The following is a 19129-nucleotide window of genomic DNA, read 5'->3' as shown; positions in this document are numbered from 1 at the left end:
AGTCAAATACTCAGAGAACAGATGTGAGCTGGAGATAAAATCTGGGAGTTGTCAGCAACTATTGCATTTTAACCATAGGCATGGATATGATCACTTAGAAAAAGAGTAGAGAGAGAGAAAAAAGAGGCCTCAGAACAAAGTGCTAAGGAACACCAAACATGTAATTGACGGCAAAGATGAGTCTGCAAAGGAGACGGGAATGGGCAAATATTTGGAAGAAAGCCAGAATTGAGGTGTTTTTTTGTTTTATGTATTTATTTATTTATTTTTGGCTGCTTTAGGTCTTCATTGCTGCGCATGGGCTTTCTCAAGTTGCGGTGAGTGGGGGCTACTCTTCGCTGCAGTGCATGGGCCTCTCATTGCGGTGGCCTCTCATGCTGCCGAGCATGGACCCTAGGCGCATGGGCTTCAGTAGTTGTGGCATGCAGGCTCAGTAGTTGTGGCATGCATGCTCAGCAGTTGTGGCATACGGGCTTAGTTGCTCCACGGCATGTGGGATCTTCCCGGGCCAGGGCTCAAACCCATATCCCCTGCATTGGCAGGCTGACTCCCAACCACTGCGCCACCAGGAAAGCCCAGAATTGAGGTTTTAATGTAATCCCACTTTTACTATCCTCATTCTTTGTTCCTTCTGCTTCCTTTCTCCAGCCTAGAGACTGCTGAGCAAGCATCATAACCTGCTAGGTCCGCCTCACATTTTAAAAGATAAGTGTTCCTTTTACAACGTTGCTGGCTTTTGAGCACCATTTGGACAGGGACCCTGCCCTCATTCACCTCTGTCTCTCCAGGTACTGCCTTGTCCATAGTGTGCATAGTGGGCAGTAAACCCCACCCTGCTGCTCACTTGCCATTTCCCTCTCCTTGGTCTTTCCCTTTAATTCTCTTTTCTCCAGATGCCCATTCTACTCTATGCTTAGGCTTTATCATTAATTGTTTTTATAAATACTGAGTAGTTACATAAAAGGTTTAGATAGGTATAAAGTATGAAGAGCTACAATATAATGAACGCTAAGTTTAGGAAAAAGAGCCTTACCATTAACGTTGAAGTCCCTTGGTGCTTCTCCTTATTCCACCACATGGCATCCTTGCTCAGAGGTAACCACCAACCTGCATTTTGTGGTTCTCAGCAAACTAGGAAGAGATGGGAACTTCCTCAAACTGATAAAGAGCATTCGCAAAAACCTACAGAAAACACTTGTTATTCCTTTCCTTCACTCTATAATTTTACCACGTATGTTTGTATTCCTAAAAAAAAAATTAGATTTTGCATATATTTTATCTTCATGGAAATAAAATTATACTGTATATATTAGTCAGTGATTTATTCTTTGTGCTCAAGATTATGTCCCTGGGATTTTTGTCCATGATGTTACATGTAGCTGAAGATCTTTCATTTCTTCATCTGTATTATATTCTGAAGTATACCACAATTTATTTATCTTTTCTGCTTAGCTATATTTCATAAATTTTAATGTGTAGAAATTTTATTATTGTTCATTTCTAAGTATTTTGAAGTATCAGTTATGATTTTTCATTTGACCCAAGAGTTATTCAGAAACACATTTTTTAAAAGCTCCAACTACATGGAGATATTTATCTTTGTTACTGACGTTTCTTTGTTTTCAGAGAATATGGGTTATAACAGTGCTGTTCAGTAGAAGTATAATGTGAGCCACATATGTCACTTTAAAAATTTTAATTGCCATATTAGAAGAGTAAAAATAAACAGGTAAAAGTTATCTTAATTAATATATTTTACTTAACCCAATATGTAGGGTTAGGGATAGGATTTGGTTTTATCAAGCCTGTTTCTCTTAACTCATGAGTTTAGTTTATTTGCCATTATTATGATTGTTACTTTAAGTTTTCTATCAATACTTCTCCCTCTTTTTCTACACTCTTTTCTCCTTTTGGGCCTTGGGCGGGGGCAATATTGTTGGAGTTTCTTTTATTTTCTTAGTGCATCTTCTTCTAATGGCGTATTCTGTTCTTTTAGTGGTTACTTCTGAGATTTTACCATGCATGCTTAATGAAGTTTAAAATTAATATCTCAAACTTCTCTTGAATAATGCAAACTTCTCTTGAATAACACTGGCACCTTATAGTTGCCATCGTGCCATCCTATATTCTACATTTTTGTCTAATGTTCTAGTTTTATACTTTTGTTAGCCCCACTGATTACACACAGTCAAAACTAATATTTTATACAGATGATATTTATTTACAAGTACTTACATACAAGGCTGGCTACATAATTTTCAAGCCCAGTGTAAAATGAAAACGTGGAGCCCCTTCAAAAAAAGAAAGTAGCTTCTTCCTTTCCTTCACCATCTTTCTCTCAGCTTGTCAGGGTCTTTTGTTTGTTTGTTTGCTGTTGAATCTTGTGCTCCCTTGGGCATGGAGAAATTGTAGCATGGATGCAGGCTCTCAGAGGCACCCAAGGCCCTGCCCCAGACTCAGCCAAAAGGACACATATGGCAGACCCAACATTCCCCATGCCTGTGCCCACTGAAGCAGAGGATGACAGCAGATGCTGGGCAAGGGTCAGGGAGAAAAGGGTTGAGAACCATCCTGGGGAGACAGGGAGGTGTCGAGAGGTAGGACTCTGTGTGAGCCGAGGCTCCAAGGCCCCAGCATGTGCTTGACTGTCCCATTAGACCTCACTTACAAAACACAGACTCAAAGATAAAGTTGTTAAGAATTTCTCAGTGGTGACCACAGAGCATTAAATCTGAAACCCAGGACCCCCTTCAGAACATGGGCCCCGTACAGCTGAATCGATCACACACCCAAGAAGCCCTCCCTGCCTGTGTGTTTGCCAGTTCCTTTGCTCACCATTTTTTCTTGATCGTCTGACCTTCCTTCTGAGATCATAATCCTTCCTGCAAAGCATATTTTTTAGAAGTCGTTTAGCTGGCAGTAAACCCTCAGATTATATTTTTCTGAGCATATTTTATTTCGGCCTCTTTCTGAAAGATAGTTTTGCTGGGTACCCAACTTCAGATTGATGGTTATTTTCTCATGGGATTTTAATATATTATTTTGCTGTCTTTGGCCTTCCTTGTTTCTATTGGAGAATAAGCTTTCAATACGTTTGAGTTCCTTTGAAGACAATATGTTTTATTTCCTCTCCAGCGTCTTTTAAAATCTCTTTTAATTCCAATATTCTTCATTTTCACTACCAGGTGCCAGATATGAGATTTATTTTTATTTATCTTGCTTGGAATCCTTTGGGCTTCCTAGATTTATGGGTTGGTATTTTTCATCAATCTGTAATGTCCTTCCTCTCCCTTTCTCTCTCATTTGCTTCTGAGATGGTAAATAGAGAAATATTAGATCTTTTCACTCTGTCCTCCATATATCAACCTCTTTTATATTTTACATATTTTTGACATCATGTACTGCACCCTGTATAATTTCTTTGAATCTCCCTTTCAGTTTATTACTTCATTTTTAGCTGTGAATAATCTGCTATAGGACCATCTACTGAGCTTTTCATCTCAGTTATTATATGCTTCATTTCTACAAGTTTGATTGGTTCATTTCAGATTTCATTAGTCATTTAAATTAATCTTTTATTTCTTCCAACATATTGTACATCCTTATTTATATTCAATATCTGAAAATACTTTAGAATTTGTGGCTTTGATTATGCTATCATTTGTGTCTGCTCATTCTTCCTCTTACTAGCTTTAAAAAAAATAATTTTGTGATTCTTAAAATTATGGTCTCATAGGTCTTAAATTTTTATCTGTAGGAATCTCTGAGTTTCAAGTCGAAGATAGGTTTCTCCCAAACATATTGGTGTTTTTCCTACCAGGCATCTGGAGGCAAGGTTATCCTAACACCATTGTAAGATATCTCCTCAATATGAAGCTTTTTGGACCACTCAGGTAGTGTGAATTCAGGATACAAACCTGCACTGGGACTGGCTTGTGTTTACAAATTCTTGTGGGAGATTTGTATTTTCCCCTCTACCTAGCACCAAACTTCAAAGCCGGAAATTTCTTTTTTGTTCTTTGAGAGGGGATGTTATTTGTATTTTACACATACTGGGTGTGAATTTCATATTCTTACATACAGTATGACAAAAATGCATACTGCATGTGTCCCTCTTTGAGATGCAGTTTTATGCAGGTGAGTTTCCTCTCAAGCTCTTCCTTTCTCTCCTGACTCCAGTGCCCTTCATGGCTATGAAATTTAATGCTCAAGTACATCAGATTTGGAAAGTTCCTTCAAGGTGAGAATTGGCTTCAATGCTCTACTTATTGTTGGGGTTCTTCCTTTTACTTCATTTTTTTAAACCATTAGTTTGGAATAATTTTGTATTTAAAGAAAAGTTACAGAGAATTTGTTTCCCTCTTGTCCATTTTTCATAACCATGGCACATATGTAAAAACTAAGAAATTAATATGGGTATAATACAATTAACTAACCTATAGACTTTATTCAAATTTCACTAGTTTTCCACTGATCACCTTTTTCTGTCCTTTCTCTTGATTTGTGTTTCCTGCATCTTCCTAACTTTTTGTCCAGATCACTGATGAATTTTAAGATTTTTTTTATAAGTGAAAACAAAACTTTACTTATTTTCAGTAGGAAAGTTGTCAAAGTACCTAGTCTGACACAGTTCTGAAAAAAAAGTCTGGGGAGTTTTGTTCTTTTCAATCATTTTCCCTCAAATAATATTCATAATCCTGGTTACCAAGTTGATGTGTCTTTATGTTCATGACCTTAAAATTTTCTTGCCTAGAAATGTAGGCACTATTTTTATTAAAAAATGTTTAATAATACTGTAAGAGTGAGATGAGAATACAGATCAAGATAGATTGACAGTCTATTACAATACTCTTGGTGAGAAATAAAGTCAAGAACCTTAACTGTTAGTAGTCGGAAAGGAAGGGAGGAAATAGTTCGAGGTGCACCACGGAGCAGAATACATAGAACTTGTTACTGAATGGATGTGGTAGAACAAGAAGAAGGAAAAGTCAGAGATGACTCAGGGATTTCAAGCTAAAGATTGTGACTGTTGAAGGTTTCAGAAGTCAAAAGGAAAGGCAAGACCGTTGGAGATGATGATGAATTTGATTTTTGATGTGTGGAATCTTTGGTGTTGATGACTCATCAGGGTGGAGATGTCTAACAGGCAGTTATAAATGAAAGTCACAAGTTTGAGAAAAGGGGTCAGAACTAAAGGGAAGAGGGTGATGATGGAAAACAAAGGGATTAGAAAGAGGAATAAGCAATGGAAAAGAATCACCTACACAGAAAATAAGAAGGGTTATGGTGATTATAGAAGGGGGTGGAGGGACTCCCTGATCAACAGGCATACTTTTGCCACCACTTGTGATATTTAAAGTCTTAACTTCAGGGCCCCTGGAGAAATGTTCTCATGAATCTCCCACACTTACTTCCACCCAGACGGTCACAAACTTAGCTTTAAGACCCAATTACGTGGGGACTTCCCTGGTGGTGCAGTGGTTAAGAATCCACCTGCCAATGCAGGGGACATGGGAAGATCACACATGCTGCGGAGCAACTAATCTCGTGTGCCACAACTACTGAGCCTGTGTGCCACAACTACTGAAGCCCGCGCACCTAGAGCGGGTGCTCCACAACCGCAATGAGAAGCCCGCACACCACAACGAAGAGTAGCCTCCACTAGCCACAACTAGAGAAACCTCGCATGCAGCAGTGAAGACCCAACACAGCCAAAAATAAATAAATAAATAAATTTATTAGAAAAAGATCCAATTACGTGGATTAAAATATTAAAATGTTCTTTGTGTTTTCTCTCCTATTTTCTAGTATGTTTTGTACTATACCACATTTCAGATATTACCCTCTACTTAATTCAGTCTGTTCCTATTAGCACTTGAGATAAATAAAAGAAAAATAAATCTAGCAGGAACTACAAACGTGCTGGTTTTGTGTCATATCCCAACACATTTTCCTTTTTTAAAGAAACAAAATATGACCTAGTGTTAGAATTTAGTCATAAACTTTAGAACCACAATGTATAGTATTTTATTATATTTGTGACTACACATATGTTGTTACTATTTCATGCAAAAATAATAATATTACTTATTAAGCAAAAATTAAGCCTGAGAAAATACTTACCTTGTTGCCAGTGTTTTTAAATTGCTGTTAACAACAGTTAAAATAGTATGTAGTAGCAGTACACACACACACACACACATATGTATATATATATTTCTAAAGAGAAGAATAAACAGACTGAGTTGTGAAATAATCCCTGAGCCACGAACTGTAATTTAAGAAGGGTGTTAAGGGTGTGTCTTGACTCATTTGTTGTGTTTATGATTTTCAGGGAATTGATGCTGATTTCACATCAGAAAAGCATGGAGCAGTTGCAGGAAACCCTTAGACAGAAGATGCTGAACGGTGATAACTGGAGGGAGAAGGTAACAGTAATGTGGCTTTCAGCAGCATGTGTCTTATTTGTTTTTAAAAAATTCTGTCCATTTGCCAGGCTACTTCAGATAGGTCTCTTTGCTTCTATGCACACCTTTGATTCTTTCTGGAATTTCCTAGACCAAACGTGCTTACAATATATGTTTTTTACAAAATATTAGACAAGTAGGAAGTTAAAACGTAAGAATAGAATTTGAAATCTTATAAGATTAAGATAGCTGTTAGTTCTTATGTAAAAGCATAATTTTTACTTTTAAATATTTACCCTTTTTCCCATAAAATGACAGAATCTGCATTTGACTACATCCTTAAAAGCAGGGGAATATTAATTCATTCTTATGATTTCTCTGCTTTTAAGAAGATAATACAAGAGAATGAACAATGACCAATGACTTAAAATTATTCAGTTATAAACTTCTGGCAAATAAAATGAATAAGTATTTAGCTCACTATTTACAAAGAAGATGTTTGCTTTTAGAGTATGAAAAAATTGCATTGACTTTTGTCTTTTCTATATTTTTCAAACTTTCAAGAGTGAATATGTATTGCTTTCATAATTTTAAAGAATACAAATCATACTTTTAAAATTGTTAGCCCCTGCCTTCTCAGGCCTTGCACAGCTTTAGTCATTGAGGCTATAGACATCATCTTCCTGTCATAAACTTCTCATACTTTTTGATTGATCCCTTGGCTTTATCATGCATACTGTGCTGAAACCTTCCAAGCTGTTTCTTTTCCCCCACCAGTACCTAATCCTAGCTCTAGCCTTCTGTCTTGGTTTTCTGATTTTGTCTTACATGTGCATCTAGAACTAGAGCTGGCTACTGAAATTCAGATTGTTTGACTGAAGTCCCAACAATGTATTTGGTTATCATCAGATGCTTCTCCTTGGTGACTAGACCTTATAACTTGTAACCTCAAGCAACAATTGGTGGCCACCTTCAAACTAATGTCTCCACCTGGAATTCCCCACTCTGCCATCCACAGATGAAATCCTTTAGGTATTGTTGCTGGGTCAGGTTAATTCTAAATTTGTCACTTTCATTTCCAGTCTTCACACAGTTGGCCATACTCAACCAGTCTGGCCCTCTATAAATCAATCCGCCTTCCCTTATCCTTTGGGGACAGCACATTCAGGCTATAACAAAAATGATCTCTATAGCAACAGTTCCATAAGGGCAACAATTAAAATTTGAGAATATGGACTAAAGTTGCTCTAAGTGTCTCATTCTTTTGTTTTATTTTATAGCATAGGCTTCTTTTTATTATAGATCTTTATTGCAGTATCATTGCTTCACAATACTGTGTTAGTCTCTGTCGTACAACAAAGTGAATCAGCCACATGCACACATACATCCCCACAACCCCTCCCCCCTAAGCCTCCCTCCCCCACTCCCCATCCCACCTCTCTAGGTCATCACAAAGCACCAAGCTGATCTCCCTGTGCTATGCTGCTGCTTCCCACTAGCTAATTATTTTACATTCAGTAGTGTATATATGTCGATGCTACTCTCACTACACCCCAGCTTTCCCCTCCCTCCCCCGCATATCCTCAAGTCCACTCTCTATGTCTACGTCTTTATTCCTGCCCTGCCACTAGGTTCAACAGTACCATTTTTTTTTTTTTTTTTTAGATTCCATATATATGCGTTAGCATATGGTATTTGTTTTTCTCTTTCTGACTTGGTTCCATGTCCTGGCTATTGTAAATAGTACTGCAGTGAACATTGTGGTATGTGTCTCTTTTTGAATTATGGTTTTCTCAGGGTATATGCCCAGCAGTGGGATTGCTGGGTCATATGGTAATTCTATTTTTAGTTGTTTAAGGAACCTCCATACTGTTCTCCATAGTGGTTGTATCAATTTACATTCCCACCAACAGTGCAGGAGGGTTCCTTTTTCACCACACCCTTTTTTCTAGATTTTTTGGTAATGGCTGTTCTGACCGGTGTGAGGTGATACCTCATTGCAGTTTTGATTTGCATTTCTCTAATAATTAGTTATGTTGAGCATCTTTTCATGTGCCTCTTGGCCATCTGTATGTCTTCTTTGGTGAAATGTCTATTTAGGTCTTCCACCCATTTTTGGATTGGGTTGCTTGTTTTTTTGATATTGAGCTCCATGAGCTGTTCGTATATTTTGGAGATTAATCCTTTGTCTGTTGTTTCATTTGCAAATATTTTCTCCCATTCTGAGGGTTGTCTTTTTGCCTTGCTTATGGTTTCCTTTGCTGTGCAAAGCTTTTAAGTTTAATTAGTTCCCATTTGTTTATTTTTGTTTTTATTCCCATTACTCTAGGAGGTGGGTCAAAAAAGATCTTGCTGTGGTTTATGTCAGTGTTTTTCCTATGTTTTCCTCTATGAGTTTTATAGTGTATGGTCTTACATTTAGGTCTTTAATCCATTTGGAGTTTACTTTTGTATACGGTGTTAGGTGGTGTTCTAATTACATTCTTTTACATGTAGCTGTCCAGCTTTCCCAGCACCACTTATTGAAGAGGCTGTCTTTTCTCCATTTTATGTTCTTGCCTCCTTTGTCATAAATTAGGTGACCATATGTGTGTGTGTTTATCTCAGGGCATTCTATCTTGTACCATTGATCTATATTTCAGTTTTTGTGCCAGTACCATACTGTCTTGATTACTGTAGCTTTGTAGTATAGCTTGAAGTCAGGAAGCCTGATTCCTCCAGCTCCGTTTTTCTTTCTCAAGATTGCTTTGGCTATTCGGGGTCTTTTGTGTTTCCACACGAATTGTAAACTTTTTGTTCTAATTCTGTGAAGAATGCCATTGGTAGTTTGATAGGGATTGCATTGAATCTATAGATTGCTTTGGGTAGTATAGTCATTTCACAATATTGATTCTTCCAATCCAAGTACATGGTATATTTCTCCATCTGTGTATGTCATCTTTGATTTCTTTCATCAGTGTTTTATAGTTTTCTGAGTACAAGTCTTTTGCCTCCTTAGGTAGATTTATTCCTAGATATTTTGTTATTTTTGTTGCAGTGGTAAATGGGATTGTTTCCTTAATTTCTCTTTCTGATTTTTCCTAGTTAGTGTATAGGAGCACCACAGATTTCCGTGCATTAATTTTGTATCCTGCAGCCTTACCAAATTCATTGATTAGTTCTAGTAGTTTTCCAGTGACATCTTTAGGATTTTCTATGTATAGTAGTATCATGTCATCTGCAAATAGTGACAGTTTTACTTCTTCTTTTCCAATTTGGATTCCTTTTATTTATTTTTCTTCTCTGATTGCCATAGCTAGGACTTCCAAAACTATGTTGAATAAGAGTGGCAAGAGTGCACATCCTTGTCTTTTTCCTGATCTTAGTGGAAATGCTTTCAGTTTTCCACCATTGAGAATGACATTTGGTGTGGGTTTGTCATAACATGGCCTCTATTATGTTGAGGTAGCTTCCCTCTATGCCCATTTTCTGGAGAGTTTTTATCATGAATCAGCGTTGAATTTTGTCAAAAGCTTTTCCTGCATCTATTGAGATGATCATGTTTTTTTATTCCTAAATTTGTTAATATGTTGTATCACATTGATTGATTTGCATCTATTGAAGAATCTTTGCATGCCTGGGATAAATCCCACTTGATCATAGTGTATGATCCTTTTAATATGTTGTTGGATTCTGTTTCCTAGTGTTTTGTTCAGGATTTTTGCATCTATGTTCATCAGTGATATTGGTCTATAATTTTCTTTTTTGTGTGATATCTTTGTCTGGTTTTGGTATCAGGGTGATGGTGGCCTCATAGAATGAGTTTGGGAGTGTTCCTTCCTCTGCAATTTTTTGGAAGAGTTTGAGAAGGATGGGGGTTAGCTCTTCTCTAAATGTTTGATAGAAGCCATCTTGTCCTGGACTTCTGTTTGTTGGAAGATTTTAAATTACAGTTTCAATTTCATTACTTGAGATAGGTCTCTCTATATTTTCTAATTCTTCCTGGTTCAGTCTTGGAAAATTGTACCTTTCCAAGAATTTGTCCATTTCTTCAAGGTTGTCTGTTTTATTGGCATATAGTTGTTTGTAGTAGTCTCTTATAATCCTTTGTATTTCTATGATGTCAGTTGTCATTTCTCCTTTTTCAACTCTAATTTTATTGATTTGTGTCCTCTCCCTTTTTTTTCTTGATGAGTCTGGCTAAGGCTTTATCAGTTTTGTTTATCTTCTCAAGGAGCCAGCTTTTAGTTTTATTGATCTTTGCTATTGTTTTCTTTGTTTCTATTTCATTAATTACTGCTCTGATCTTTATGATTTCTTTTCTTCTACTGACTTTGGGTTTTGTTTGTTCTTCTTTCTCTAGTTGCTTTTGGTGTAGGGTTAGATTGTTTATTTGAGATTTTTCTTGCGCCTTGACATGAGATTGAATTGCTATAAACTTCCCTCTTAGAACTGCTTTTGCTGGGTCCATAGGTTTTGGGTTGTTGTGTTTTTGTTGTCATTTGTTTCTATGTATTTTTTAATTTCTTCTTTGATTTCTCCAGTGATCTCTTAGTTATTTAGTAGCTCACTGTTTAGCCTCCATGTATTTGTGGTTTTTACGGGTTCTTTCCTGTAATTGATTTCCAATCCCATAATTTTGTGGTCAGAAAAGATGCTTGGTACAATTTCAATTTTTTAAAATTTTCCAAAGCTTGATTTATGACCCAAGATGTGATCTATCCTAGAGAATGTTCTGTGTACACTTGAGAAGAAAGTGTATTCTTCCACTTTCAGGTGGAATGTTCTATAAATGTCAATTAAATCTATCTGGCCTATTGTGTCATTTAAAGCTTGTGTTTCCTTATTTATTTTCTGTTTGGATGATCTGTCCATTGATGTAAGTGGGGTGTTAAAGTCCCCTACTATTATTGTGTTACCGTTGATTTCTCCTTTTATGGTTGTTAGCATTTGCCTTATGTATTGAGGTGCTCCTTTGTTGGGTGCATAAACATTTATAATTTTTATATCTTCTTCTTGGATTAGTCCCTTGATCATTATGTAGTGTCCTTCCTTGTCTCTTGTAACAGTCTTTATTTTAAAGTCTATTTTATCTGATATGAGTATTGCTACTCCAGCTTTCTTTTGATTTCCATTTGCATGGAATATCTTTTTGCATCCCTTCACTTTCAGTCTGTATGTGTCCCTAGGTCTGAAGTGGGTTTCTTGTAGACAACATATATATGGGTTTTGTTTCTGTATCCATTCAGCCAGTCTGTGTCTTTTGGTTGGGGCATTTAATCCATTTACATTCAAGGTTATTGTCGATATGTATGCTCCTATTACCATTTTCTTAATTGTCTGGGGTTTGTTTTTGTGGGTCTTTTTCTTCTCTTGTGTTTCCCGCCTAGAGAAGTTTCTTTAGCCTTTGTTGTAAAGCTGATTTGGTGGTCCTGAATTCTCTTAGCTTTTGCCTGTCTGTAAAGCTTTTGAGCTCTCCTTCAAATCTGAATGAGATCCTTGCTGGGTATGGTTGTAGGTTTTTCTCTTTCATCACTTTAAGTATATCCTGCCACTCCCTTGTGGCCTGCAGAATTTCTCCTGAAAAATAAGCTGATAACCTTATGGGGATTCCTTTGTATGTTAATTTTTGCTTTTCCCTTGCTGCTTTTAATTTTTTTTCTTTGAATTTAATTTTTGTTAGTTTGATTAATATGTGTCTTGGTGTGTTTCTCCTAGGGTTTATCCTGTATGGAACTCTCTGTGCTTCCTGACTTGGGTGACTCTTTCCTTTCCCATGTTAGGGAAGTTTTGCTCTATAATCTCTTCTTATGTTTTCTCAGACCCTTTCTTTTTCTCTTCTTCTTCTGGGACCCCTATAATTTGAATGTTGGTACATGTAGTGTTGTCCCAGATGTCTCTGAGATTGTCTTCAATTCTTTTCTTTTTTTTTTCTTTATTCTGCTCCTCGGCAGTTATTTCCACTATTTTGTCTTCCAGCACAAGTATTCGTTCTTCTGCCTCAGTTATCCTGTTATTGATTCCTTCTGGTGTATTTTTCATTTAGTTATTTTGTTGTTCATCTTTGTTTGTTTGTTCTTTAGTTTTTCTAGATCTTTGTTAAACATTTCTTGTATTTTCTCAATCTGTGCCTCCATTCTATTTCTGAGATTCTGGATCGTCTTTACTATCATTACTCTGAATTATTTTTCAGGTAGATTGCCTATTTCCTCTTCATTTATTCTGTCTTGTAGGTTTCTACCTTGCTCCTTCTTCTATGACATATTTTTTTGCTGTCTCACTTTTTTTCTTTTTTTTAATGAATGGGATTGTGTTTCTGTCTTACTGGTTGTTTGGCCTGTGGCTTCCAACACTGCAGTTTCTAGCTGTTGGGTAGAGCTGTGTCTTGGTGCTGCGATGAGGACCTCTGGAAGACCTTACTCTGATGAATATTCCCTGGGGTCTGAGGTTCTCTTTTAGTCCAGTGGTTCAGACTTGGGGCTCCCACCACAGGAACTCAGGCCCGACTCCTGGCTCGTGAACCATGATCCTGCAAGCCATGCAGGCAGCCATGCAGGAATCAGGCTTCTTGACTTCAGACTATACTACAAAGCTACAGTAATCAAGACAGTATGGTACCGGCACAAAAATAGAAAGATACATCAATGGAACAGGATAGAAAGCCCAGAGATAAACCCACGCACATATGGTCACCTTATCTTTGATAAAGGAGGCAGGAATGTACAGTGGAGAAAGGACAGCCTCTTCAATAAGTGGTGCTGGGAAAACTGGACAGGTACATTGAAAAGTATGAGATTAGATCACTCCCTAACACCATGTACAAAAATAAGTTCAAAATGGATTAAAGACCTAAATGTAAGGCCAGAAACTATCAAACTCTTAGAGGAAAACATAGGCAGAACACTATGACATAAATCACAGCAAGATCCTTTTTGACCCACCTCCTAGAGAAATGGAACTAAAAACAAAAATAAACAAATGGGACCTAATGAAACTTCAAAGCTTTTGCACAGCAAAGGAAACCATAAACAAGACCAAAAGACAACCCTCAGAATGGGAGAAAATATTTGCAAATGAAGCAACTGACAAAGGATTAATCTCCAAAATTTACAAGCAGCTCATGCAGCTCAATAACAAAAGAACAAACAACCCAATCCAAAAATGGGCAGAAGACCTAAATAGACATTTCTCCAAAGAAGATATGCAGACTGCCAACAAACCCATGAAAGAATGCTCAACATCATTAATCATTAGAGAAATGCAAATCAAAACTACAATGAGATATCATCTCACACCAGTCAGAATGGCCAGCATCAAAAAATCTAGAAACAATAAATGCTGGAGAGGCTGTGGAGAAAAGGAAACCCTCTTGCACTGTTGGTGGGAATGTAAATTGATACAGCCACTATGGAGAACAGTATGGAGGTTCCTTAAAAAACTACAAGTAGAACTACCATATGACCCAGCTATCCCACTACTGGGCATATACCCTGAGAAAACCATAATTCAAAAAGAGTCATGTACCAAAATGTTCATTGCAGCTCTATTTACAATAGCCCGGAGATGGAAACAACCTATGTGTCCATCATCGGATGAATGGATAAAGAAGATGTGGCACATATATACAATGGAATATTACTCAGCCATAAAAAGAAACGACATTGAGCTATTTGTAATGAGGTGGATAGACCTAGAGTCTGTCATACAGAGTGGAGTAAGTCAGAAAGAGAAAGACAAATACCGTATGCTAACACATGTATATGGAATTTAAGGGGAAAAAAATGTCATGAAAAACCTAGGGGTAAGACAGGAATGAAGACACAGAACTACTAGAGAATGGACTTGAGGATATGGGGAGGGGGAAGGGTAAGCTGTGACAAAGCGAGAGAGAGGCATGGACATATATACACTAACAAACGTAAGGTAGATAGCTAGTGGGAAGCAGCCGCATAGCACAGGGAGATCAGTTCATTGCTTTGTGACCGCCTGGAGTGGTGGGATATGGAGGGTGGGAGGGAGGGAGACGCAAGAGGGAAGAGATATGGGAACATATGTATATGTATAACTGATTCACTTTGTTATAAAGCAGAAACGAACACACCATTGTAAAGCAATTATACTCCAATAAAGATGTAAAAAAAAAAAGGAGAACAATAACAAAGTGAAAACTAAAATTAGAATAGGAAACTAACAGCTATGTTAGAAAAAATATAAAAATAAAAATATAGATGAAACAACAACTAGAAGGTAAAACAGAACCACAATAGTAAAAAAGAGGAGGAGGAAAAAAAAAAAGTGGAAAAGGCCTTGGCTGTGGAGGGTGGGGCCTAAGCAGCGGTGAAGTTTGGGCAGTGGGCGGGCCCTATGCTTAGGACCCAAAGGGCTGGAAAAGGAAGTGGGGTGGGTGGGGGGGTTGTGGGAGGGGGGGCTTAGGCTCAACAGAACAGAAGCCCCCAGGCATGCCTCCTGCCTCTGGTCTTAGAGGGTGGGGGGGCCCCATCTGGGAGCCCAGCGTGCTTCCTGGGCTCCAGTGGGTGGTACAAATGCCCTCTGCTCCTCTACTGCTCCTCCAGTCTGGAGGTCCCCTCCCACCTGCCTCTCCTGATCTCCCCGCCCTCCTTCCTATGCCCCCAGGACCCACGCAGCCTGGAGGGGGCTTTGGAGGGCGTGGGACCAGCCTGGGGGCTCGGCAGGTTCCCAGTGCCCGAGTGAGCGTGGCAAACGTCCTCTGCTCATTTCCTGATCCTCTGGTCCTGGAGGGCCCCTCTCGACCGCCTCTCCTGTTCTCTCCTGGCCTCCCTTCTATGCCCCCAGGACCAGCCTGGCCCAGAGGGGACCACTGAGCGTGTAGGACCCAGCCCGAGAGCCAGGCAGAGTTCCCCAGCTGATCGGGCAGGGGAAATGCTGGGCCCGCTCCCCCTCTGATCTGAGCCCCTGAGGGTCCCTCCAGGCGTGGGAACCCCTCCCCTTCCTGCCTCTCAGTCACCCCTCAGGGGCGCCTGTCCTGTCCAGGCTCCACTTCTCCTCCCCCCTCAGTGTCCCCACATCCTACCGGTGCTCTTGGGGGTTCTTCCCATCTCCCTGGACGTCAGGGTCCCCCACCAGCATCCGGCAGGCACCCTAGTTGTGGGGAGATGGCGAACTCTGCATCTTCCCACACCGCCATCTTGACTCAGAACCTCCAACATAGGCTTTTTCTTCTCCTTCTTCTCTAAAGCCCACACTTCTTTTATTACTTCTATTTTTTTTAGCCTCAGTGTACTAAGTTGGTTAGTCTATCCTTATTCACTTCCCCTACCCTTACCAATCCATGTTTAAAAATATGAAAAGATGACCCACCTATCTAGCAATCCAAAAAATTCAAATTAAAGCAAGGAGAGATTATTTTTTACTGCTTCAACTTTGTCTTGCGGTGAAAGTCTAGTGAGATAGTCTTTCATTTTTACTCTTTAAGGGACTGGAAATTACACACAGCCTTTTGGAGGGCAGCTTGGCAATATGTATAAAGAGATATTATAAACATCCCATCTTTTGAGTCAGAAATTTCACTGATGGGTACTTCCCTGGTGGTCCAGTGGTAAAGAATCCACCTTACAATGCAGGGGGATGCGGGTTTGATCCCTGGTCAGGGAACTAAGATCCCACATGCCACAACTACTGAGCCCGCTTGCCGCAAACTACAGAGCCCACACGCTCTGGAGCCCATGCACCATAACTACAGAGCCCACGCGCCGTGGAGCCTGTGCACCACAACTAGAGGAGAGAAAACCTGCATGCCACAACTAGAGAGAAGCCTACACACCACAATGAAGATCCCGCATGCCTCAAAAAGGATCCTGCGTGCCGCAACTAAGACCCGATGCAGCCAAAAAGAAATTTAATAAATAAATAATTAATAAATAAATCTTTGAAAAAGTAAAAGAAATTTCACTGATGGAATTAGTGAAATGCAGATGGAGATTCACAGATCATTCCTTTCCCTCAAACTCCTGAGCTCCTCTTAGATTGACAAAATGAACTTTCCTGCCTTTGCTTATGTAGAAGTTCCTCATCTCTTTGGTCACACCCCACCAATGACCTTCAGATATAATCCACTGGAAAAGAAGTCTCTGCATCCATGATCCACTCTAGTACTGCTGCTTACTGTGCCCTATCCCTGAGGTGCTAACACAGCATGCCGACCAAGTTAGTGTTAGCATCTGACCATATAAAACTATATGTTCTTGCTTTATGCTAAGTTAATTTGTTGATGAAAATAAACGTATGTGAGATTCTCTAAGTTCTTATTAAAACCATGATATCTTTCTAATAAATTAATTAAATCATAGATGTATTTTGGCCTGTGTAATTTTCTTTAATATAAATGGACATTTCATTCTTTTGAGAGGACATGACTTTTTGTTAATAAACCTTATAATTTAGCTTAGTAGTAAATCAAGATCCAGACCAGTAAAGCCAGCGAATGATAATTATGCTTGGCTGTGTTAGTTATTGAGACTATGAATTAAAAGTTCCCTGAAAGTCCTCTCATGAGAAAGGAGAATCGCTAATATGACATTGTCATCTCTTTCTTGGGTCATTGTGCCTTTGCATAGGAATGAAATGTTCCCTTTACAAATGTGTAATACACATATTAGAATAAACTTCATAACTTAAATGCTTTTAACAGTCAAAAAAAGTAGATAGCAATTTATGCCCTTGCTTAATTATTTTAGAGTATGTAAAAAGCACGTAATAGAAGCAATAGTTGCTGTGCAACAAGGATGGCACATTTTTAAATAACTGAGTATTTACTAATTATCATGGATTTTTGTTTATTTCAAGTATTGCTTTGATGTGAAGAAAGCAAATTAATGTGCATGCTGAACATTTTAAATTGGTTCCAAATGCAGTGTTGTTACTTTTCAGTTAAAATGTTGTAATTAAGGGCTTCCCTGGTGGCGCAGTGGTTGAGAGTCCGCCTGCCGATGCAGGGGACACGGGTTCGTGCCCCGGTCTGGGAGGATCCCACGTGCCGTGGAGCGGCTGGGCCCGTTAGCCATGGCCGCTGAGCCTGGGCGTCCGGAGCCTGTGCTCCGCAGCGGGAGAGGCCACAGCAGTGAGAGGCCCGCGTACCGGGAAACAAAAAACAAACAAACAAACAAAAACTGTTGTAATTAAAACATTTCCCACAGCTAGACTGCTTACAATAAGTGATAGTCACCTATTGACTATCACTTTATAGTGCCATAAACAAATTCCAACCAAATATTTTCTTAGATTATTACTAAGATATCACATTATGGAACATCTTAGGATTATACTATTGACCTCATTTTAAACAGTACATAGCGTTTTGAGAAACCAGTAGTTAAAACAAACAAAACCTTAATTCCTGACTAAGCAAATGGATTGATAGTGAAAACTCAGGGAGAAAAAGTTTACTTCAAGAAATAATTCCAGCATTGAAGGGTGAGGCAAAAAAAATCTCAAATTCTTCTTTAAAATGGAAGAGCCAAATGGCCTAATAATTCCTAATGTACCTCAGTGTACTGTTAATAGAATTAAAAAAAAACAACTTGTAAAATACAATTTGACAGAGATAAAGTCGTCATTTAAAAAATATCAGTTTTCATTTATGTGTAATTAATGTATGGTTAAAATGAATATTGAGGGTACACTTTAATTTTTTAAATTATGCCATGTAATTTTCAAAATTGAATTAATAAAATTATAAAATTTTAGGTCTGGAATAGCCTGCAAAGATCATCTGATTTAAACCCTTAATCTACATAATAAAAATAGTCTCTATTATTAGAGTGTTTACTATATGCCAAGCCTTGTGCTAAATGCTTTTCATCAATATAATTTTAATCATTCTAACATTATTATTCCCATTTGCACATGGAAAAAAATAAAGCTCAGAGAAGTTAGGTAATTTGCCAAGGTTATATAGCCAGGAAATGAGAACTGATACAACACCCCCACCCCCTTCAAAAATGAGAGCTAATACAAAGTCCAAAATGTCTGTATTTGGCTTAGGTGGACTAACAGGAACCAGATTTACCCTCCTTCCTGAAACAACTAAAACACTGGAGAAAAGATAGAAACAATGGTTTCAAGACACTGGACATCAGGCAATGAAGGACAGTGATTCTTGGAGATAAGAGACAAACAAGATAACCCCTGTGATTGCCCTAACTTAGTGCCTTGAAATAAATTTAAGGCCATGGTACAGGGATTGGGAATCCAGGTGGAGTGTGGCAGATTCTCTGAGTTGAGGAGACCTTATGAAGAGTGCAGGGAATCTAAGTGGCTAGAATTCACAGGATAGTGTTCTCAGCTGCACAGAGAAAGAATATTGGATGTCTACAAAGAATCCCCATTAATTATATGTATGCTCAGTGCATATAAATGGGGAAACTACCCAGAGCAAGGGAGACCATCTGAAAGGATCAGAGATAATGCTTACACAAGGCCAATAATAATGCCTGTTCTCACCAGCCAGACTGGAAAACCTATAATTCATAGGGCAGTAGGTAGAGTTCTCAGAAGGGTCTTGCATCAGTAGTAGGGAATAATTAGCCCTAGACTAAATGCTGAGCTGGTCCTGCTCAACAAATTTTAAAAGGAAGGCATTAAAAAAACTCAAGCTGATTCCAAGAAACTTAACTACATCCCAGAAGAGAGTACAAGAATATTTATAAGAATACAAAAATATCCAGCATTTAACAAGATAAAATTCACAATGTCTAGCATCCAAT

General features: G+C 38.5%; 1 protein-coding gene across 1 annotated transcript in view; it reads left to right on the top strand.

The window, feature by feature from the left end:
* The window catches only part of LEKR1 (leucine, glutamate and lysine rich 1), a 277970-nt gene that overhangs the window by 221968 nt on the left and 36873 nt on the right, over nt 1-19129 (top strand). Inside the window, exon 12 of the mRNA XM_060298487.2 lies at nt 6335-6428. Within this exon, the coding sequence (XP_060154470.1) occupies nt 6335-6428 (94 nt within the window). The remainder of the gene's footprint in view (nt 1-6334; nt 6429-19129) is intronic.

Source organism: Globicephala melas, chromosome 4 (genome assembly GCF_963455315.2).
Source record: "Globicephala melas chromosome 4, mGloMel1.2, whole genome shotgun sequence".
NCBI lineage: Eukaryota > Metazoa > Chordata > Mammalia > Artiodactyla > Delphinidae > Globicephala > Globicephala melas.
This window is presented reverse-complemented; position numbering and strand designations above follow the sequence as displayed.